This window comes from Carcharhinus amblyrhynchos, chromosome 6 (genome assembly GCF_965287045.1).
Source record: "Carcharhinus amblyrhynchos chromosome 6, sCarAmb.v2.hapA, whole genome shotgun sequence".
In the NCBI taxonomy this organism is placed as follows: domain Eukaryota; kingdom Metazoa; phylum Chordata; class Chondrichthyes; order Carcharhiniformes; family Carcharhinidae; genus Carcharhinus; species Carcharhinus amblyrhynchos.
Window position 1 is genome coordinate 44,798,554 of NC_137329.1, and position 24,100 is coordinate 44,822,653.

Below are 24,100 nucleotides of genomic sequence, written 5' to 3' on the forward strand. Positions count from 1 at the left end.
AGTGTAAAAGTAGAGAAGTATTGTTGCAATCGTGTGGGATGTTGGTGAGACCACATCTGGAGTATTGTGTCCAGTTTTGGTCTTAAGGAAGGACATGGTGATATTGGAGGCAGTTCAGAGGAGGTTCACCACATTGATTCTGGGGATAAAAAGGTTGATGTACAAGGAGAGATTAAAGAGCTTGGGCTTATACTTGCTGGAGTTTAGAAGGGTGAGAGGGAATCTGATTGAGGTATATAAAATTCTAAAAGGGATTGAAAAGGTAATGGGGCAACTCAAATAAAAAGTCGCAGGTTTAGGTTGAGAGAAGGTAAATTTAAAACTGAGGTGAGGAGGAACTACTTCTCACAGATAGTGAATTTGTGGAACTTGCTGCCCCATAGATTGTGAAGTCTGAATTATTGAATGGTTTCAAGAAGGAGATAGATATATTTCTAGTATAAGAAAGGGATAAAGTGATATGGGGAACAGGTAGGGAGGTGGATTTGAGACGAGGGAGAGATCAGCCATGATCTGATTGAATGGTGGAGCAGGCTTGAAGGGCTGAATTTGCCAACTCCTGCTCCTAATTCCTATGTTCCTATGACTTTGGGCATAACTTTTCGCAGTACTGGAAAATCCTGGCCAATTTTTTTCTTTTGTTCTGTAAATTTTCCTCTGGTTTTCTCTTATCTGTCCTGACCTTGACTGGCAATGCTCACTTCTGGTAGTTGTTTTTGCCCATCTGCCCTTATTGCTTCAAGTGGTAATTCATCATGTACAAAGCTCGAATAGTGATTATTTCTGAAACATTAGACTATGTGATCATCACAGTGGAACCGGCTTGTGTCTTTAGCTATTGTGCAGCTGGTCTTTCTTGTAGGATTCACTGATTAGCGATTCCAAGTGAGAATGCTGCTAATTTCCCACTGACCCAGAGTGTTTGATACCAATTACAGTTTCCCCACTGCAGCTGTGGAAGAGATCAGGGAACACGTAACAAAGCAGGGATCAAATCTTCCATCTATTTGATCAGTCCCACACAAGATACCACTTCCCACTGGACCATCAGGGGAAGCTTAAGATTGAATCCTTGCCTCTGCCATTTTCTAAATGGCTATTGTTCATCTTTCAGATCATCTTTCATCCAGAGTTCCTGTCGTCCACCAGCCCTTTGCTGCCGTTGGATTATGAAGAGTTCGTCCGTGGTTGCCATTTGGGTGTGTTTCCTTCCTATTACGAGCCATGGGGATACACTCCTGGTGAGTTGCAGCAAGTATTTGTTCATAATTTTGAATGAGTAGTTGATTCATGGGTTGTGGGTGACATTGGCAAAGCAGTATTTGTTGCCTATCCTTAGGGCTTTCTGCACGTTCTCCCTGTATCTGTGTGGGTTTCCTCTGGATGCTCCAGTTTCCTCCCAGTCCGAAAGACGTGCTGGTTAGGTGCATTGGCCATGCTAAATTCTCCCTCAGTGTACCCGAACAGACGCTGGAGTGTCGCAACAGGAGGATTTTCACATTAACTTCATTGTAGTGTTAAGCCAAGCCTATTTGTGACACTAATAAAGAAAAGTTTAAGAGCTGGTTGCTTTGTGTAGAGCTGGAGTTGTGTACTGACTAGGCTGAGTAGAAGTAGAAAGTTCCAGAAGAACATTGATGAATCAATTGGGTTTTTAGGAGTTTGTTATTTTCGTGGTGCTGACTTAGTCAGAGGCCAGTTATCTTGGTGATCAGATGATAAGCTCCTGTTAATGATCATCATTGTAAAAGCCAAACTGAGAGTGAATTGTAGTGATAGTTGGCACATAATACGTGCAGTGCATTCAGAATTGAGGCTGGTCGTCCAAATCTGTTAGTAAAATCACTTTGTGGCCACAAAATATCGAACGTGGGAAATGGAAAAATATGTGTGTGAGGATGTCCTGTGTTTGGGGCAGAACGCAATCTGCATCTACCTAAGTTGTTTCTGAACTGCTTGGAGCCAAAACTGTAAATGTGAGGCGTGTTGGTTCGGTGCATTGGCAATGCTGAATTCTCCCTCAGTGTACCTGAACAGGTGCCGGAGCATGGCGACTAGGGGATTTTCAGAGTAACTTTATCACAGTGTTAATGCAAGCCTACTTGTGACACTAATAAATAGAAACTAAAAGTAAAAAAGAAATGAAATGTGTTTGCCTTCACCTCCTTGAGCACAAAATTTACATTTTTTTCAGACACTTGAATCATTCTAAAAGAGCAACAGTATCTTTCTCAAACAATGTTTGCAAGACAAATTTTCATTTCTATCAAGAGTTATTCATGTGTCTCTTCAGATCTCCATATTATTTGATAATGCAAGTTCATGAAAGCAGCAAATAGCTAATTTTCAAGCTTTTAAGAATACTTATATTCAACTAGTCATTGGGAGCAGTATGAGTATCCTCAGCATCACTAACTCCTGAACAACCACTGAACCGCAGAGAAGTGTGGTTTAGTGGACTGGCCATGCTACATTGCCCCTTAGTTTCAGGGGGACTTGAAGGGTAAATGCATGGGTTTATGGTGATAGGGCCTGTGTGGGAAAGTGGTTGGTGCAGCTTCGATGGGCCGAATGGCAGCCTCCTGCACTGAAAGATTCTGTGATTCTATGATTCTAAGTGGCTTTCCTGATTGTGCACAGCAAATTTCAGATCTCGTCAGGGCACTCGTGACTCTCTGCATTCACAGTGAATCGGTACCCAGAGAACAGTGTCACTGGCTTTTCTACAAATGAAATCCTTCAAAATTCAACAATAAGAAGTCCAAGCAGTTCAATCAGCAAGTTATGAATCACCAAAAGGACTTGGTGTTGAATCTAAACAGGTTATAACTTAGCCTTACGGTGACTGTTACGTGATAGGTGAATACGCTTGGCAACATCACCATGCAAAACAGAATGTCCTTTCTATCAATAAGAACGTCATTTTGTCCGAATGAAAAACAAAGCAGTTCATCAGTTCTGGAACATAATCTTTGCTCCCATTTTATTTATTTTTCCTTGTGGGTTTTGGTGTAAGTCACATTTTTCTCATTTCTGCTTTTGGATGGCGGCAATTCATTACTCTGTAATTCACACACCCTCTAAACACATCATGTTTTCTTTCCAAAACTGAAACAGAAAATTCTGGAGAAACTCAGCAGGGGGCGGCATGGTGGCGCAGTGGTTAGCACTGCTGCCTCACAGCACCATGGATCTGGGTTTGATTCCTGGCTTGGGTCACTGTCTGTATGGAGTTTGCACATTCTCCCTGTGTCTGCGTGGGTTTCCTCAGGGTGCTCCAGTTTTCTCCCACAGTCTGAAAGATGTGCTGGTTAGGTGCATTAGCCATGCTAAATTCTCCCTCGGTGCACCCAAACAGGCGCCGGAGTGTGGCAACTAGGGGATTTTCACACTAACTCATTGCAGTGTTAATGTAAGCTACTTGTGACAAATAAATAAAGAAAATAGAGCCAACATTTCAAGTATGGGTGACCCTTCAGAGCTCAAAGGTTCACCCAGACTCGAAACATTAGCTCTGTTCTCTCTCCACAGATGCTGTAAGAACTGCTGAGCTTTTCAGCATTTTCTGTTTTTGTTTCAGATTCCATTATCCACAATATTTTGCTTTTATCATGTGTTTTTTTAAATTGTCTTCTTCCCACTCCCTTTGGCTGTGCATCATCAACTATTTTAGCCATTTAATGTTTCCCATCTTCCACGCTTTCACATCTTCCCTTTTGTTCTTTTTCCCACCCATTCCCCTTTTCCCAGTTCTGATTGAAGGTCATTGACCTGAAGCATTAGTTTTGATTCTTTGTCCACGCGTGATGCCTGACCTGCTGCCAGCATTTTCTTGCCTTATTTCTCTTTATTTGCATATTGTCAACTCACCTAACTGTATCCCAGTCACAATTAAACTTCAGAGGTACAGCAGAGTTTGAGAAGGAAAAAAAGCTAAAACAAGGGAAAGGGTCCATAGTTTGAAGATCCTCCAAAAATTTTGAGTGAGAAGCAAAGTAAGGTTCCAATAGTGAAAGAAAGGGTAAAAGCTGAAGGCAAGAGAGAAACCACCATCAGAAAAAAGCTTTTTCTTCAAGAGAGCATTGTCTGTTACCTCTGCAAGATGCTCCTCGTGTTGCATCTTTGTTCTGTACGTTGATTCTTCCTGGATGCAGTTATCTTCCCTACACATATGTTTTGCACAGAATCGTCAAACCCCTCAGTCCAGTGTATACAGTCTTCATTATACAGGAGATTAAAGGAAAATGACAGTAGTTATTATTTTGTTACCACCATTGTATCACATCACATAATGCAATCCGTTTCAAAAAGATTTTTTTTATTAAACGGACACTGCTTTCCTCTTCCTCAATTTTGTGGTAATATTTCTATACACACCAGCAAATCAGAAAATGATGGCAGAGATTATTTGAGGTGAATCAGTGTGAAAGAAAGACCTCACTGAATAGTTCCGAGTCATTACAGGCTGCTTTTGTAGATTCCCAATTATTATTCCCCAAAAAAGCAGTAAATAAGCACCTTTCCGAGCACTATTTGTTGGAGTGCTCTGTTCATAATTGGTCCATCAATCTTGCATTGTGAAAAAGATAAACCTGAATATCAGGCAGAAATGAACTACGTCAGCTAAGTGTTATGCTGCAGGAAGATATCATTATTATAATCAGTCTTTTTCTGGATTCAGTCTTCTGTTGCAATGTCAGAAGAACCAGGGTCCATATTTTTCTCAATTGTTTTCTTGGCCTGCTGTGAAATGATGATGATGTGCAATTTTCAAGCATGCAGGTGCTGAGAATGTGATTTTGTTAGCATCAGGAGTTGGGCGGATTGGCCAAGTTAGCAGCATTGTGACATGAGTGAGTGGAGGAAGGCACTGGCCAGTGAGAAGCAATCTATCAGCACTTGAGTACTTCAGCAGAAAAGAATCGAATGTCACAACTCAAGGAACCATTTGGAAGAATTCAATAACAGGAGAAAAGGTGACAATGTTGGGACTTGAGTGTACAAGAAGAGGAGGAGGCAGCATTAGGACTTAGCTGAATCAGGAGAGTGACATTGACAGAGAAAGTGTTAGAACAGGCAACAGCTAAACTTGGACAGGTGACCAGGAAAATCTGGTGGCAATCAAGCTGAGGGTGGAAGAATCCAACTTGGTCTGGAGGGTCAACGCATTGGGAAGAAGCAGCAATTTTGGGGATTAGATGGGCAACAGACCAACAAAAGTCCCCACGAAAAGGTGCGACATCCCCATCGATGTCTAGTTTAATACTTGAAGCAAGGTCACATTTGCAAATGTGACCTTGCTTCAAGTATTAAACTAGAGAATGAATGTTGAGAAGATATTCAGTTGGAGAGAGAAAACTAACTGAACTTACCAAGTGTACATATGCCTCAATTCTACCATCTTACGCAGTCTCTCTGAGTCAAGGCTGACTTGCTTCCACATAAGCAATGCGTTCTCAGGTGACCGAAGAGTCCAATGCATGATCAACACTCTTCGTCATGGTGGGCAAATGGTGGCTGGAGGGGTGCATGGGTGGGGTGCCAGGCTTGCACGCACTCCTTTCGTTCTTGCTACTTTAGCTTGCTCGCAGTGATGAAACTCAAGGTGTTCAGCTCCTTCCCGGATGCTTTTGCTCCACTTCGGCCAGGGATTGCCAGACATCGATGGGGATGTTGCACCTTTTCGTGGGGATTTTGAAGTATCTTTGTAGCATTTTCCCTGCCCTCCTGCAGCTCGCTTGCCATGTTGAAGCTCTGAATAAAGCACTTGTTTTGGGAGTCCTGTGTCAGGCATGTGGGTGATGTAGCCTACCCAACAGAGCTAATACTGGGGACATTAACCTGAGTGAGGACACTAACATTGGTGCACCTATCCTGCCGCCGCCGCCCCCCCCCCCCCCCCCCCCCCCCGCCCCCCCCCCCGACCTCTTGTCGTTAACGGGCATGTTGCTGCTTTCTGCTGTGAATGGTGCCCTGACTCCATCCTCACTTTGAACTGCCCCACTTCTCCACTCTCACCACACAAAAGGCTACAGTGCAAGATAGCAGCTCAAAGTGTTGGAGATAATGTTATAGAGATTATATGGATAGAGGATTGGCTAGCTAACAAGAAGCAGCAAATAATGAAGAGGGGACCTTTCTTAGGTTGGAGGGCAGTAACCAGTCAGAATGCCAGACGGATCAGTGCTGGAACTGCAGCTCTTCATAATATATAACAATGATTTAGAGGAATAGAGTGTACTGTGGCCAAATTTGCAGATGATACAAAGATGGGAAGGAATGTAGGGTGTAAGGAAGAGATAAGTCATTTACAGAGAGATGTTGATAGGCTGAGCGAGTGGGAAGAAGACTGGCAGATGGAATTCAATGGGAAAATATCAGATTGTTTGTTTTGGAAGTAAGGATGAGAAGGCAGATTATTACTTAAATAGTGAGAGACTGCAGAAAGCTGTAGCACAAAAAGAACTTTGAGGGTCCTGGTTCATGAAACCCAGAAAACTAGGTGCAGAAGGTAATAGGGAAGGCAAATGGAATGTTGGTTTTTATTTCAGGAGGACTGGAGCATAAAAGTAAAGAGGTGTTGCTGTGGCTATACAACATAGAAAATAGGAGCGGAATAGGCCGTTTGGCACTTCGAGCTTGTTCAACCATTCATTATGATCATGGCTAATCAATCCTGCACCCCCCCGCCCCCCTGTTAATCTTTTGCTCCTTTTGGCCCAAGAGCTATATCTAATTTCTTCTTGAAAACATGTCATGTTTGCCAATAAGATATAAAGGAGTAAATCAGCCAGGATTCTTCTTCCTGATTACTCTCCAGTGGCTCCTGCAAGATAGTCATGTGAGATGTAAATAACCTGAAAATGCTTGCTACCTAAACTCACATGGGAATGTTGGCCATTTGGTGGCGATGTTAGAAAGTTGCCAATGGCATTGCAACTGAAGAGGGAGGAAAATTGGGGCCATTACACTGTGCAGAACCATGCAAACATGAATTTATTGTTCAACTGAGATTGTGTTTATTTGCCAAAGTTGTGCACTCCTACTCAAAGGCCTCACAATTTCACTCCTCTATCTTCACATGTCTTGTACGTTTGTTCCCTCATCCTCAAACACTAATCAAGTTGACTTGTAGATGCCCAAAACAAAACAGTTTCACTTGGGTACGCGTGCAGTATTTTTCAATTACAACAATTCAAAATCACAATTTTGCTGTCTAAATTTCAGGTTTTTTTAAATGACTGGACATTCGTATCAAAACTCATCTATGGGTGTCTGGATGAAAATGACATGTGGACGGGTTTTTGACGAGTGTATCTGGGGTTTGACCACTGAAGTTTAAATTATAAATAAATGAGCCCTGTAGCAGTGCTCACTATTATAGTGGAAGGTGGAACTTTACAATATAATTGAACTTTACTATCAGGAAAAAGTGGATTCTACCGGCATTTACTATTTGTTTTCATCCTCCAGCTGAGTGCACAGTAATGGGCATCCCGAGCATCACCACCAACCTCTCTGGCTTTGGGTGCTTTATGCAGCAACATATTGCGGATCCAGCAGCGTACGGTAGGTATTACAGTTACTCTATAATCCCTGGAGATGGGCAATGTGCAATATCTGAACCATACCCAGTGATACTTACTTTAATTGTTAATTAATAACAAGTTTGCCTTGGGGAAGAAAAACAGCTCAGGAGACAATTGGTGAGGAGTATGGAAAAGGATTGTTTACTGCTGGATTCAGTGGCCCGTTATATTCTTACGGAGCTTGGAGAAGCACGGTAGGGTTGTAACTTCAAAAATGTTTTGCAACCACTTCTTAAGTCTTATTGATTTATGTACATTGTCAATGGATCGCACAAGACCTGCTACATCAGGAGGTAAGCTGTGTCTACTTGAAGCTAAATTTTGTATTCGGGTCCTGCTCTGTGTCTGCATGGGTTTCTCCCACACTCCAAAGATGTGTGAGTTAGATTGATCGGCCGTAGTAAATTGCTCCTTAAGTGTCAGGGGCCTAGTAGGGTAGATGAGTGGGGTTACAGAGATAGGGCCTGTGTGGGATTGTGGTCAGTGGAGACTGAAAGGGCCAAATGGCCTTCTTCTGCACTCTAGGGATTTTATGAACTAACTTTAGCGCTCCTATTTAAATGTATATGGCTTAGAACATAGAACATTACAGCACAGTACAGACCCTTCGGCCCTCGATGTTGCGCCAACCAGTGGAACCAATCTAATGACCCTCTAACCTAAACTATTCCAATGTTTTCCATATGCCTATTCACTGACCATTTGAACGCCCTTAAAGTTGGCGAGTCCACAACTGCTGTAGGCAGGGCATTCCATGACCTTACTACCCTCTGAGTAAAGAACCTACCTCTGACATCCGTCCTATAATTACCACCCCTTAATTTAAAGCTATGTCCCCTTGTGTTAGCCATCACCATCTGAGGTAAAAGGCTCTCACTGTCCACCCTATCCAATCCTCTGATCATCTTGTATGCCTCAATCAGGTCACCTCGTAACCTTCTTCTCTCTAATGAAAACAACCTCAAGTCCCTCAGCCTTTCCTCATAAGACCTTCCCACCATACCAGGCAACATCCTGGTAAACCTCCTTTGCATCCTTTCCAATGTCTCCACATCTTTCTTATAATGCGGTGACCAGAACTGTACGCAATACTCCAAGTGCGGCCGCACCAGAGTTTTGTACAGTTGTAACATGACCTCACGGCTCCGAAATTCAATCCCTCAACCAATAAAAGCTATCACACCGTACGCCTTCTTAACAACCTTATCAACCTGGGTGCCAACTTTCAGGGAGCTATGCACATGTACCCCGAGATCTCTCTGCTCTTCAACACTACTAAGAGTCCTTCCATTAGCCCTATATTCTGTACTCCTGTTACTCTTACCAAAGTGAATCACCTCACACTTTTCCGTATTAAACTCCATCTGCCACCTCTTGGCCCAACTCTGCAGCTTATCTATATCCCTCTGCAAACTGTAACATCCATCCTCACTGTCTACAACTCCTCCAAATTTGGTGTCGTCAGCAAATTTACTAATCCATCCTTCTACACCCTCATCTAGGTCATTTATAAAAATGACAAACAGCAGTGGCCCCAAAACAGATCCTTGAGGTGCACCACTTGTAACTGCACTCCAGGTTGAATATTTCCCATCAACCACCACCCTCTGTCTTCTATCAGCTAGCCAATTCCTGATCCAAACTGCTAGATCACCCTCAATCCCATGCATCTGCATTTTCTGCAATAGCCTACCATGGGGAACCTTATCAAACGCTTTGCTAAAATCCATATACACCACATCAACTGCCTTACCCTTATCCACCTCTTTGGTCACCTTTTCAAAAAACTCGATAAGGTTTGTGAGGCACGACCTACCCTTCACAAAACCGTGTTGAGTATCCCTAATCAATTTATTTCTCTCTAGAATACCTATTTTCAGGCCATTCTAATACCTACTTCAGGCCATTGCCTGGTCACAATAAAAAGCACCCTTTACTAGTATTACAGTTTGTTTATTTGTAGGGAAGATAGGGTAGATATGGTGACAACCAGCTCCTATCCTCAGCAACCAATGTCGGTAGAAATCCAGGTCTCTTTTTCAACAGCCAAGTGCAAAGCTAGCCTCCGCCAACATGGATGCTTACCAGCAACAGTCACATGCACCACTCTGCTCCTTAACACGGATTAGCTGTCCCTATTTATTTGTTTTGTGTCTTTCAGGCATTTTGAGTGTTTGTTTTCTTTATTCTTTCATGGAATGTAAGCATCACTGACAAAGTCAGCACTTGTTGTCCATCCCTAATTGCCTGGAATGGAGTGGCTTGCTAGGTCATTTTAGAAGTTAAGAGGCAGCCACATCACTGGTAGGTGTGGAGTCACAAATAGACAAGACCAGGTAAGAGTGGTTGATTTCCTTCCCTAGAGACTATTCGTGAATCAAATGGGTGTTTACAACGATCAGTGGTAGCTTCATGGTCACCATTACTCAGACTGGCTTTATAATTCCAAATTTATGAATTGAACTTAAATTCCACCAGCTGCCATTGTTTGAACCCATGTTCCCAGAGCCTCTGGATTACTAGTCTCATGACATTACCACTTTGCCACTATGTCTCTTGTGTGGATCCTTTTATTTTTGTTGCCTCTTTAAAATCAAGACTTGAAAATAATGAAATAGTAACTGAGAAAAGTTTAAAGAAATAGAATACAATTTCTTTCCTCAGGCCAGTATTGAAAAGCCTTAATTAAAAAGGATAGCCATTTTAATAATTTGCATTCTTTCTGCTGTAAGTAACAAACTAAGGAGTTGTTTGACAACAACGATGTGTTTAAAATTTAATTACGATGAGCAATGGAATAGAGAAGGATTGACGTATTCTACTTTCGCACACCTCACTAATTCAATAACAGACATAAATGAGGATGGACTGGCTTTTCGTATGTAATGCGGGCTCCATCTTATCTCCTTTTATCTTGTATCTTTTTCTAAGGTAATTGTATTACTGATCGTTGCATGGGGCCATGGCTTTTAATAATATAATCACTAGTTAAAAACAGCTCTCTCCTCAGCATGCTGTGCACCTTCAAATTGGCCTGGTTGGAAGGCAAGTTGTCCCCATGAGGGACATGTTCTTCGTGTAATAACATTAGACAATGAACAAGTCAGAACCCAGGTCTTTGTTAATAAAATTACTTTCAATGGTACTAATGCCACAAGCAAGTTGGATAATACCCTATATTTCCTCCCAAGTAAATAATTGTTCAGCCTCACTAAAACAGATTGCATTCAAAAATAACTAAATCTAGTTTACAGTGAAGGCTGCTTTAGAGATCTGATACAAATAGCATCATTAAAAACCTTATAGAGACAATAGCAAACATACTTATATAAAGCACAGCAGGCAAAACACACTTTGGAGAATTATACAGAACAGGGAAAGAACATTTGGTCCATCATTCAGCCACATACGCATTTTCTCCACTCCCTGATTTGTTGCAGATTGACAGACATGGTGACCTACAGATACTACTACAGGTACTGTACATTAGAGAAAATAATAGAGGTACTGTTCACTAGGGAGAATAATACAGCTACTGTTTGTTACAGAGATGCAGTACCTAAGCAAGGACATTACATGTGCAGCATGTCAGTGAGAATGTCTATTGTATGGACGACACAGATACGATATGTGAGATATGATATGTAAATTAGAGAAATACAAGCAAGTGGGTGTACCTACACCTTAGGTACTGCAGAGGTTCAAGAAGACAGCTCACCACCACCTTCTTGAGGGCAACTAAGGATGGGTCAAGGATGCCCACATCCCATAAATGAATTTTTGAAAAAGTATATTTATGAAAATAACAGGCATGGTATGTTAGTGCAAATGATGTGCTTTAGTGTGAATTATATAGGTGCAGTTTATTAGAAAGAATGTGGATTAATGAAAACAACAAGATCAGAAACTAGCACATAGGGGGTCAGTGAAGATTGAGGGAACATTGAAGAAAGTTGCTGAGAAGAGATTGAAATAATACAGTCATCTGTTATGGAGACAGAAAGGAAATGGGGTGAGGCAATCGATGAAGGTAGGTTTGCTAGGAAGTAAAAAGAGGGGAATGCCTGATGCCAGATGGAAAGATATGGTGATGAGAGACTTAAATGCAGTGGGATAAGAAAAGGAATGAATGTCTGACAGGAGGAGATGGAGAAGGATAATCAACCAGCATTGTAAGCCAAAGTAAACTGGCAGAAGCTGAAACGGAAGAGCAGTATATTAGCAACAACAATAGGGAGCAGAACATATGCATGAATGATACAAGCACTGATATATGAACCTATATCATTCACATTGACATACTGTGCCTGTCATTCTCATGAATATGCTTCACATAATCCATTAAATCCAGCCCTCCTCTTGCACTGTAGGGGTTCTACGAAGTACATTTATGAGAATAACAAGCACAGTATATCAGTGCGAGTGACACAGGGCCGTTTATTAGTGCAGGTGTCACAGGCACAATACATTAGTAAGATTGATGCAGATGGAATATATTAGTGTGAATAATAAGGATGCAGTGTGTTAGTGAGAGTAAAATAAGCACAGTACATCAGTGAGAATGATATGGGTGCAGTACATTAATGCGAATGGTATGGGTGCAGTATATTACTGAGAATGATATGGTTACAGTACATTACTGAGAGTGATATGAGCGCAATATATTGCTGAGAATGATATGGGTGCAGTACATTACTGAGAATGATATGGGTGCAATATATCACTGAGAATAATATGGGTGCAATATATTACTGAGAATGATATGGGTTCAGCATATCACTGAGAATGATATGGGTGCAGTACATTACCGAGAATGACATGGGTGCAGTACACTACTGAGAACGATATGGCCGCAGTATATTACTGAGAATGATATGGATGCAGTACATAACTGAAAATGATATGGGTGCAGTATATAACTGAAAATGATATGGGTGCAGTACATTACTGAGAATGATATGGGCGCAGTATATTACTGAGAATGATATGGGTGCATTACATTACTGAGAATGATATGGGCGCAGTATATTACTGAGAATGAAATGGGTGCATTATATTACTGAGAATGATATGGTTACAGTATATTACTGAGAATGATATGGTTACAGTATATTACTGAGAATGATATGGTTACAGTATATTACTGAGAATGATATGGGTGCAGTACATTACTGAGAATGATATGGGTGTAGTACATCACTGAGAATGATATGGGCACAATATATTACTGAGAATGATATGGGTGCAGTACGTTACTGAGAATGATATGGGTGCAGTACATCACTGAGAATGATATGGGCACAATATATTACTGAGAATGAAATGGGTGCAGTACATTACTGAGAATGATATGGGTGCAGTACATCACTGAGAATGATATGGGCACAATATATTACTGAGAATGATATGGACACAATATATTACTGAGAATGAAGTGGGTGCAGTACATTACTGAGAATGATATGGGCGCAGTACATTACTGAGAATGATATGGGCGCAGTACATTACTGAGAATGATATGGGCGCAGTACATTACTGAGAATGATATGGGCACAGTACATTACTGAGAATGACATGGGCACAGTACATTACTGAGAATGATATGGACACAGTACATTACTGAGAATGATATGGACACAGTACATTACTGAGAATGGTATGGCCACAATACATCACCGAGAATGATATGGGTGCAGTATATTACTGAGAATGATATGGGTGCAGTATATTACTGAGAATGATATGGGTGCAGTATATCACTGAGAATGATATGGGTGCAGTATATCATTGGTGGGAGTGGAGGGCCTGAATGAGATCATTGTTACTAGAGAGGCGGTGCTCGACAGACTAGACGGACTGATGGTGGACAAGTCCCCAGGACCGGATGGAATGCATCCAAGGGTTCTGAAGGAAATGGCGGAGGTGATAGTGGATGCCTTGGTGATTATTTTCCAAACCTCGCTGGATTCCGGGGAAGTGCCGGAAGATTGGAAAACAGCTAACGTTACGCCGCTGTTTAAAAAGGGTAGCAGGCAAAAGGCAGGGAATTATAGGCTGGTTAGTTTAACGTCTTGTAGGAAAAATGCTTGAATCCGTAATCAAGGAGAAAATAGCGAGGCATCTTGAGAAGAATTGTTTGATAGAGCAGACGCAGCATGGTTTCGTTAAGGGGAAGTTGTGTCTGACGAATTTATTGGAATTCTATGAGGATGTGTCTAGTGCGGTGGATAGAGGGGAACCGGTGGATGTGGTGTTTCTCGATTTTTCAGAAGGCGTTTGATAAGGTGCCGCACAAAAGGTTGTTACAAAAGGTTAGGAGGCATGGAGTTGGGAGTAGGGTGTTAGCGTGGATAGGGGATTGGCTGTCAGGAGGCAGAGAGTGGGTGTCAATGGGTGCTATTTGGATTGGCGGTTGGTGACTAGTGGAGTGCCCCAGGGATCGGTGCTGGGGCCTCAGCTATTTACCATTTATATAGATGATCTGGAGGAGGGAGCCGAGTGTAAGGTGTCGAAATTTGCTGATGACACAAAGATAGGTGGAATGGCAAATTGTGTGGAGGGTGTGGAAAGTCTGCAGAGGGATCTAGATAGGCTGAGCGAGTGGGCGAGGACCTGGCAGATGGAATACAACGTTGGCAAGTGTGAGGTTATCCACTTTGGTAGGAATAATGGTAGGGAGGACTACTACTTACAGGGCGAAAAGCTGCAGCATGCTACGGTGCAGAGGGACCTGGGGGTCCTTGTGCATGAGTCGCAAAACCCAGCCTACAGGTGCAGCAGGTGGTCAGGAAGGCGAATGGGATGCTGGCCTTCATAGCGAGGGGGATTGAATATAAAAGTAGGGAGGTCTTGCTGCAACTGTACAGGGCACTGGTGAGGCCACAGCTGGAGTACAGTGTGCAGTTTTGGTCGCCGCACCTGTGCAAGGATATTTTGGCCTTGGAGGGAGTGCAGAGGAGGTTCACTAGGCTGATACCGGAGTTGAGGGGGTTGAGTTATGAGGAGAGGCTGAATAGACTGGGCTTGTACTCGTTAGAGTTTAGAAGGATGAGGGGAGATCTCATTGAGACGTATAAGATGATGAAAGGGATGGATAGGGTAGAGGTGGAGAAGTTCTTCCCGCTCAGGAAGGATAGCAGGACTAGAGGGCATAGCGTCAAGATAAGGGGGGGGGGGGGCAGTTTAGAATGGAGTTGAGGAGGAACTTCTTCACTCAAAGGGTGGTGAATCTCTGGAATTCTCTGCCCGTTGAAGTGGTTGAGGCTACCTCGCTAAATATATTTAAGACGCAGGTAGATAGGTTTTTGGTAAGCAAGGGGATTAAGGGTTATGGGGAGAAAGCGGGAAAGTGGAACTGAGCCACTTCGGATCAGCCATGATCTTGTTGAATGGCGGGGCAGGCTCGAAGGGCTAGATGGCCTACTCCTGCTCCTATTTCTTATGTTCTTATGTTCACAGTACATTACTGAGAATGATATGGGCACAGTACATTACTGAGAATGATGTGGGTGCAGTACATTACTGAGAATGATATGGGTGCAGTATATCATTGAGAATGATATGGGTGCAGTACATTACTGAGAATGATATAGGTGCAGTATATCATTGAGAATGACATGGGTGCAGTATATTACTGAGAATAATATGGGTGCAGTATATCATTGAGAATGATGTGGGTGCAGTACATTACTTAGAATGATAGAGGTGTAGTACATTACTGAAAATGATATGGGCGCAGTATACTACTGAGAACGATATGGATGCAGTATGTTAATGAGAATGCTATCGGTGCAGTATGTTACTTAGAATGATATGGGCGCAGTATATTGCTGAGAATGATATGGGCGCAGTAAATTGCTGAGAATGATATGGGTGCAGTATATTGCTGAGAATGATATGGGTGCAGTATATTGCTGAGAATGATATGGGTGCAGTATATTGCTGAGAATGATATGGGTGCAGTTTATTGCTGAGAATGATATGGGTGCAGTATATTGCTGAGAATGATATGGGTGCAGTTTATTGCTGAGAATGATATGGGTGCAGTATATTGCTGAGAATGATATGGGTGCAGTGTATTATTGAGAATGATATGGATGCAGTACATTACTGAGAATGACATAGGTGCAGTACGTTACTAAGAATGATATGGGTGCAGTATATCATTGAGAAAAAGAACAGTACAGCACAGGAAACAGGCTCTTCGGCCCTCCAAGCCTGTGCCACTCATTGGTCCAACAAAACTATTTGTTTGTATCCCTCCATTCCCAGTCTGCTCATGTGACTATCCAGGTAAGTCTTAAACAATTCCAGTGTGTCTGCCTCCACCACCCTACTTGGCAGTGCATTCCAGGGTCCCACCACCCTCTGTGTAAAAAAAACGTCCCTCCGATGTCTGAGTTAAACCTCGCCCCTCTCACTTGAGTCTGTGACCCCTCGTGATCGTCACCTCTGACCTGGGAAAAAGCTTTCCACTGTTCACCCTATCTATACCCTTCATAATTTTGTACACCTCTATTAGGTCTCCCCTCATTCTCCTCTTTCCAGGGAGAGCAGCCCCAGTTTACCCAATCTCTCCTCGTAGCTAAGACCCTCCATACCAGGCAACATCCTGGTAAACCTCCTCTGCACTCTCTCCAAAGCCTCCACGTCCTTCTGGTAGTGTGGCGACCAGAACTGGACGCAGTACTCCAAATGTGGCCTAACCAATGTTCTGTACAGCTGCAACATCAGACTCCCGTTTTCATACTCTATACCCAGTCTTATAAAGGCAAGCATGCCATATGCCTTCTTGACTACCTTCTCCACCTGTGCTGCCATCTTCAAGGATTTGTGGACTTGCATACCTAGGTCCCTCTGTGTTTCTATACTCTTGATGGTTCTATGGTATGGGTGCAGTATATTACTGAGAATGATATGGGTGCTGGACATTACTGAGAATGATATGATGCAGGCAAGTTGTGAGGTTATCCACTTTGGTAGGAATAATAGTAGGAAGGACTACTACTTACAGGACTACTACTTTTTGGTAGGCAAGGGGATTAAGGATTATGGGGAGAAAGCGGGAAAGTGGAACTGAGCCACTTCAGATCAGCCATGATCTTATTGAATGGCGGGGCAGGCTCAAAGGGCTAGATGGCCTACTCCTGCTCTTATTTTTTATGTTCTTATGCAGTATATTACTGAGAATGATATGGGCTGTATATTAGTGTGAATAATATGGGGCAGTATGTGAGGCTGAAACGTATGGGTGCAGTATATTAGCGTGAATAATATGGGTGCTGTATACTAATGTTAGTGTAACTAACATGGGTGTAGACTATTAATTTGACTAATACAGGTGCTTTTTGTTGGTGTGAATAATATGGGTGCAGAATTTCAGTGTGAATATTATCGCATAATAAATTAGTGTGAATTATGTGCTACAGTATTATAGTGTGAATGTTATCAGGGCAGTATATTAGTCTGAATTATATGGGGCAGTTTATTAATATGAATTATATGCATCAGTATATTAGTGTGACTAATATAGGGACAGTATATTAATGTGAATTATATGGGGGCAGTGTGTTAATGTAAATTATATGGAGGCAGTGTATTAGTGTAAATTACTTGGAGGCAGTGTATTAATGTGAATTATATGGGGGGGCAGTATATTGGTGTAAATCATATGCAGCAGAATATTAGCATGAACAATATGGATACTGTATTTGTATGGACCATGCATATGCAATATATTCATGGAAATTTTACATGTAGAGTGTATTAGTAAGAATATTTCACGTACTGATTATTACTTTGAATGACAAGAGTGCAGTACCTTAATGCAATTAATGCTAGCATTGTCTATTACTGTGAATGACCCATAAGTTTCATATGAGTGGAAATAGTATGCACAAATTGTTTTTGAGTATGAAAGCTGCATCTTTTAAAGACCATAGAAGTCATTGGCATTCTTCTCATTCATAATTTATTTCTTTGTAGAATAGCATTATTTCCTCACCTTGTTTCATTGAACCATTTTGTTCTTAGTTATCTCATCACAAGCACTGTTTTCAGCCTTCATAGGGTGACTATTCAGTGACAGAATGGCTGAGGTTAGTCTTAGAAAATGGTAATGTGACATACTGTGCTGGGGCCCTCCACTTCACATGGGAGGCGAATACCCATTTGAAATCTGTTATCCAATTTTGTTTCAAAATGCAAAGGGTTGTCCTATTTTGTGTTGGCTCATACACACTTACACAAGTGTCTCCCACTAAAGGAACACTATGAGTTGTATTAGCTGGCAGGAAAAGGCCCAACCAACAACAGATTTTTAAAGAAAATGGAATAAGCCAAAGTAATAAGATGCAATGACAAGAAAATTCCACCAATTGACCAATGGTTAGATAGCCACTCTAACTTCAGCTTTGTCAGTGGTGCGAGTCATATTTCCAGCCTTGCTCTAATTTTTAAATAGAAAATTGTCTTATTGGCCAGTAATTGCCCTATGCATTAGATAACTGAGTTTAGGCTTGCTTTTCCCTCAGGGATTTACATCCTTGATCGTCGTTTTAGATCTCTGGATGACTCATGCAATCAACTGACCTCCTTCATCTACAGCTTCTGTCAACAGTCTCGCCGACAGCGCATCATTCAGAGGAATCGTACGGAGCGCCTCTCTGATTTACTGGACTGGAAGTATCTTGGAAGGGTAAAGCTCGGCAAACTCTCTGTTAAAATAATCATGAGTAACCAATTTTCAAATCGATCAAGTATTGTGTAGTTTTAAAAACTGGAAATGCATTATCATTTTCACACTTGGGTCTCTTTATTATGTTCTGACTTCTCCACTTGTTGGCTGAGATTTTTGCCCCCATTTCCCCCAGGTGTGTTTTGCAGAGGTGGCCCACCACTGGGCATCAGCAGGAGAATCTTCTGGTTCCGCTGTTGTTGGTGGATTTCCCATTGTTCATACTCTCCGCCGGCGAGGAATCCACAGAAGAGGCTCACTGTTAGCTTGACTGTACAGTCCCATCAGCAGGATCAGCAAGAAAATCCCACCCTCTATCTTTGTTCTCTATTTTCTGAATTCACTGTCACCTTACACCCACCGTTCATTACATCAGGAGTTCTAGATCTGCAGAAACACTTAGTTGTTATCAAACCTGTCACAACACAAATATTTTCTCTCTGTCCATATTACCACCTCTGGTGTGCAACAGGACTCCAAGCTTTATTTATTCCTCCATCATTCATGCTCTTATTTCCTGTGGCCTTTGCTTTCTCGTTATTCTGTCCTCTTTCTTTAACTCCTCAATGTAAAGCATTTCCAAAGGTTTTTCTGCACATGGACAGAGTGGATAGGGAGCAGCTGTTTCCCTTAGTTGAGGGGTCAGTCAAGAGGGGACACAAGTTCAAGGTGAGAGGCAGGAGGTTTGGGGGGGTGTGAGGAAAAGTTTTTTACCCAGAGGGTGATTATGGTCTGGAATATGCTGGCTGGGAGGGTGGTCGATGCGAGTTGCCTCACATCCTTTAAAAAGTACCTAGATGAGCAATTGGCACATCATAACATTCAGGGCTATGACTTAACTGCTGGTAAATGGATTTAGGTGGAAGGTCAGGTGTTACACACTCTTGGTGCAGACTCAATGGGCTGGAGTGCTTCTTTTGCACTCTATGATTCCATTGATTGCACTACAGAACCATTGATGTTTTTTGTGTTGTCTCTGTATGTGAAAAATTATCTCTCTGAATGACAGTGTCTCTGTACAAGATATGAGGAGAGATTCTTTGTAACTGGAGTGCCTTCTTGATTATCTTTTCAGTATTACGTACATGCAAGACAAATGGCATTAGCCAAGGCTTTCCCAGATTCCTTTACATCCTCACTCTGGGAGCCTGAGGTGGTAAGTAAGGCATTTGTTTGTTGACAGAATTGTCTGTTTTTACTGTTAATCATTACCTAATGTCAGAATTTGCTTGAGAAGGAGGGTTTCATCCTTGTTGTTAGACTACTCAGTATCTCTCTAAGGTCACTTAAAATAAGTGTTTAATGTCTTAGAATTTTTTAAAAAGTTAAAATGTTTAGAATTATGTCTATGAATTGCAGCGATATTTGTGATGCATTTATGTGAACCTTGTGCTCTAACCTCTACTGTTTCACGTTTTGCAACTCTCAACTCATAACAGTACCTTACATAATGGTGGGGAATCAAACCCTTGTCATCATTTCCCTACCCTTCAGTGTCATATCCTCCATATCATGATTTGGATAGTGAGCCTGTCCATTCTACATTTAGCTCTGATTTTATTAGTGTCTCTTGTTCAGCAGCCATAAGCCTATTTTGTTTTGGTGCTATCAATATATTCCTATTCATATATTTTAGAACAGAATATATTTGACCTGGATCTTGAGCGGAGCGGTAATCATTGTCAGATTGCAGCTGCGCTCAAACTTTTCAATGTCTGGACACTGCTGCACATTTTACTGGATGTTGGGGGCCTGACTAGTCCAAAAAAGTTCAGATTTCCATCAGAGAGTTCCATCGCAATGCTGTTGTGTCAGAGGGGAAAACAAAACATGCCCCCTATTCATGTTATTAGCTGTTGTATGGCACATTTAAAGGACCATTGTGGATGGCTGAATGTTAGTAAATGGATAAGTAGATGAATGAGAATTAGTGAGTAAAGTGGTAGGGTGGGTAAGTGGGTGAGGTAAGTGTCTTAAGTGTGCAAGGTGGCGCATGGATCAGGTGGGTGACATGATGGGTAGGGTAGCAAGTAATCAGGTCAGGAGGGGTATAGTCTGAGAAATCGGTATGATTGATGGGGGGGTCAGTTCTGTAGTTACTAAGGAGATAGACTAGGATTTTTCTGTCTCATGTTTCCTGGATAACTATGCAGCTAAGTCCCACAGAACTGTCTGACAACTCTGACTCTAAATCAAAGTCAGAAACTTTTGTGGAGGGTCCTGGGAATGGAGTGAGGGCACAAGAATTACCTGCCTGAAGTTCAAACATCCTGGATAACTCCCACCGAGGCCAACATGTCCATTCTTCCCTGGGGTCCAGATTTGTGTCTTGGGTGGTATAATGTCTGGCAGTTGGAAAACCAGTATATCTGGGCCACAACCTCTCAAATATCTGCACAAAAAATATGTTGTGTTTGAATTAAGTGAGCAAAGGTGTGAGGGGATGAATATGGAGCCTCAGTGCTAAGTAAACAACAAGGCAATTCATTCAGTCATAGAGCAGTTTGTCCTGGAATAGAACTCAATACTGTATTTTTTAAAAAACCTTTACCATTATTGCTAACAGAAGAGACTTTTTGTCAAAACTTTTTGTCTTGCACTCGTCAAGACAATTCAAGTGTAAAGGGAACAAAACTTTATACTATATGGAAAGAGAATGTTGATAGTTAGAGAGGCATTGCCAAGGAGAATGCACTAGCTGATGGCTAACTGCCAAGCATTGTTTACAATTTAAACCAGGCAGTTTAACTCTGGTCGAAGCATTGCCCTGAGAAATAAGTCAACAATGGCCGTCACTTATTTTGTGAGCATGTGACGGGCACAACGATGTATATGTTCTTTCTGTCTGCAAAGAACTGGACCCTGTGTATTAATATATGTAGCTTCCACACATGTAGCATCTCACTAGCACTGAATTTTGTATTTGTGGTTACTCATTTGTGTGATAGGCAGAATATCTTTCTGGCTTGACAGCAGCAACCTGTTATTGGCAAAAACCACTCATGTTACGGCATATTGTGGAACAGCTAGCTTCACCTATTTCTCAAAATTTTAAGATATCTTTCCCTTCCAGGGTAATCTAAGGTAGTCTGGGTACTTTTCAGGGCTAAAGTTGAGTCTTAGGCTCAATCATGAGTTTGAACAATACAGCACAAAATGATCTGAGACGGGTAGCCATTGTTGCGCAGGATACCTTTGATGCAGCCTATCTTGGCACAAGCTTGTGTGGTAAGCAAATGGCTCGGGCTCTATTTATGAGATGCCAAAAAGGCCATTGATACTGCGTGGAACAGTAAGAATCCCAACAATTATATTAACCAGTGAAGGTATACCAAAATAATCCTCAGTATGCTTAAAATAACACACTCAAACAATTTAAGATCGTCACTCAGGCTCACAGCATTTGCGTGTACTGGAAGCTACATATATTAAGATACAAGGCTCTGTGCAGGCAAAAATAATACATACACACATTATGCTGTTTCAGCTAAAACAAAATAAGTGACAACCGTTCACTGGTTCCTTCCTCCGGCCAATGCCTTGACCAATCAGAGTTATGCTGTTGCAAACAATATCCGGCAATTAACTATCGGTCACTATCAACTGATGCATTCTCCATGGCAATGCCTCTACCAATCAGAATCCACTTGCCAAACAATGTGTGCATTCATCTCATTTGGTGCAAATTGTCGATCCCTTTACATTTGGTAATCGTGTGAATTGTCCTGAGTGCAAGAAAAATCTCCTTTTCTCCAGCAATGCTCAAATTCAGTATTACCAAACAAAATAAGTGGAATTTTCTGAGCATCCTGCCACATGATGCTTGGCAGCGGAGGCAGACCACCATTGGCTCACGGTGGGATTTTCTTGTCCTGCCATTGTCAATGTCCTGTTGAATGACCCCCCCCCCCGTATTTGGATATCAGTAGCGTGGCTGTGCCATCAGTTGGACTGGAAGATCCCACCAGTGTGAATGTCAGAAAATTCTGGTGTATGTACATATCCTTTTTGCTATTGCTCATTTTAACCTGGACTACCAAGGCAATGAAGATGGCTGACCCTCTGTCTGTAAGTCACCAATACAAAAGAATTAGCTTCTCAGTTTTGACGGTGTCACACTTCATCATGTCTGAGCAATGTTTTACAGACCACTTGGAACTGCACAGACCAACTTCAAAGGGAACTACAGAAAAGGTCATTTGCATTTGCTAAGCCAAGCTTAGCTTGATTTCCCAAATACTAGACCAGTAACAAATAAAACCTCTTTCAAAGAACAAAATCAGCCCGGGAAACAGGCCCTTCGGCCCAACGAGCCCGCGCTGCCATCTCAACACCACCAGTCCACCTCTCTACCCACGACCCCTGTCTAATGTTTTATGGCCATCCAGATTGAGGGAAACTGATTTAGGGACAATTTATTCCTGCCAATCAGCCTAACAGCACATCTTTGGGGTGTGGGAGGAAACCGGAGCACCCGGAGAAAACCCACGCAAGCACGGGGAGAATGTGCAAACTCCCACAGACACCGGCCCAAATCCATGAGTCTGCACAGCAATCAGCGATAGTCACTGAGCTGTCGTCTTGCCCAGTATCTTGTCCAGTTTAGGCACACACTAATGACATGAAGCACTAGGCCAATCTCGAACAACCAAGAGCAGCCCCAGTACGACCCATCGCGTGTATGCCTCTCGTTGGACACAAGGTGGACCGACTTAAAACCTGTGAATGAAAAGAGAAAAAACATTATTATCATACTATACCCATTTACATTACCAGGGACGCCCCAATGCTAATGACCCTTATTTAAAAGGATCTCCTATATCCACCCATCTCCAACTCAGTCATGTGCCTGTCTAAGTTACTCTTAAAGGACTCTAGCGTGTTTGCCTCTACCACCTTACTTGGCAGAGCATTCCATACCCCCACTACACTCTGTGTGAAAAACCTCCCTCTAATATCTGTGTTGTACCTCTCCCCCCTCACCTTAAGTCCATGGCCCCTTGTCCTACGTGTCTCTAACCTATAATGGCTGAGACATTATCAGTCTGGAACACAGAGCCACTTCTAAGGCACTGGATAAACATTCTTTGTTGAAATTATTGTGGAGAAATAAGATTACATGACTTAAGACTTAGGCTTGCTGAGCAGGTTAATATTAAAATTATAGAAAACTTGCAGCACAAAAGGAGGCCATGTGACACTTTTCTCAGAGCTACATTCCCCAGTCTGCTGTTAAATGTCTGACTAGCGGGCCACACAGAGGCAAGGTTGGAAAACTGGCCCCAATCTAACCCACAGCTGGAAAGATTTTGAACTATCACCTGCAGAACTGATTCATCCTCTGCGTGCCTACCCCATCTTGGATCATCAACCCACCAGCAGAGCAAATCTTACACCACCAGTCTTTAGCCAGCTGACCTCTGTGGAAGAATTCCTGATTGGACTTTGATTTTAAACACTAGAGCGCACGTGAACCAATATACATTTGTCTGTGGTCCTTGTACTATATAACCTCCTTACCTCTATCGCTATCTACATATTGACTTCTAATGTATCCAGAATGCATTCTGGATCACCTGAGTAATTTTTTGACTCCCCAGATGTCAGGCAAATTCCCTGATGGTGCTGCTCCATGTCTTTTAGAAAGCTGCCTTCCAGGACTTTGTCTGGAAGGCAAGTGATCAGGAATCTTCCTAGATGATTGATTCCATGTTTTTTATGCTGGCTAACCTTTTGGAGAGTATTATTGAATCACGTGACCCAGTTTCTGTGTTGT

General features: G+C 42.2%; 1 protein-coding gene across 1 annotated transcript in view; it reads left to right on the plus strand.

The window, feature by feature from the left end:
- LOC145343863 (glycogen [starch] synthase, muscle-like) overlaps positions 1 to 24,100 on the plus strand; it is a 105,551-nt gene that overhangs the window by 79,457 nt on the left and 1,994 nt on the right. The window contains exons 12-15 of the mRNA XM_080190333.1: positions 1,115 to 1,241; positions 7,474 to 7,569; positions 18,122 to 18,285; positions 19,400 to 19,480. Of these exons, the coding sequence (XP_080046459.1) occupies positions 1,115 to 1,241; positions 7,474 to 7,569; positions 18,122 to 18,285; positions 19,400 to 19,480 (468 nt within the window). The remainder of the gene's footprint in view (positions 1 to 1,114; positions 1,242 to 7,473; positions 7,570 to 18,121; positions 18,286 to 19,399; positions 19,481 to 24,100) is intronic.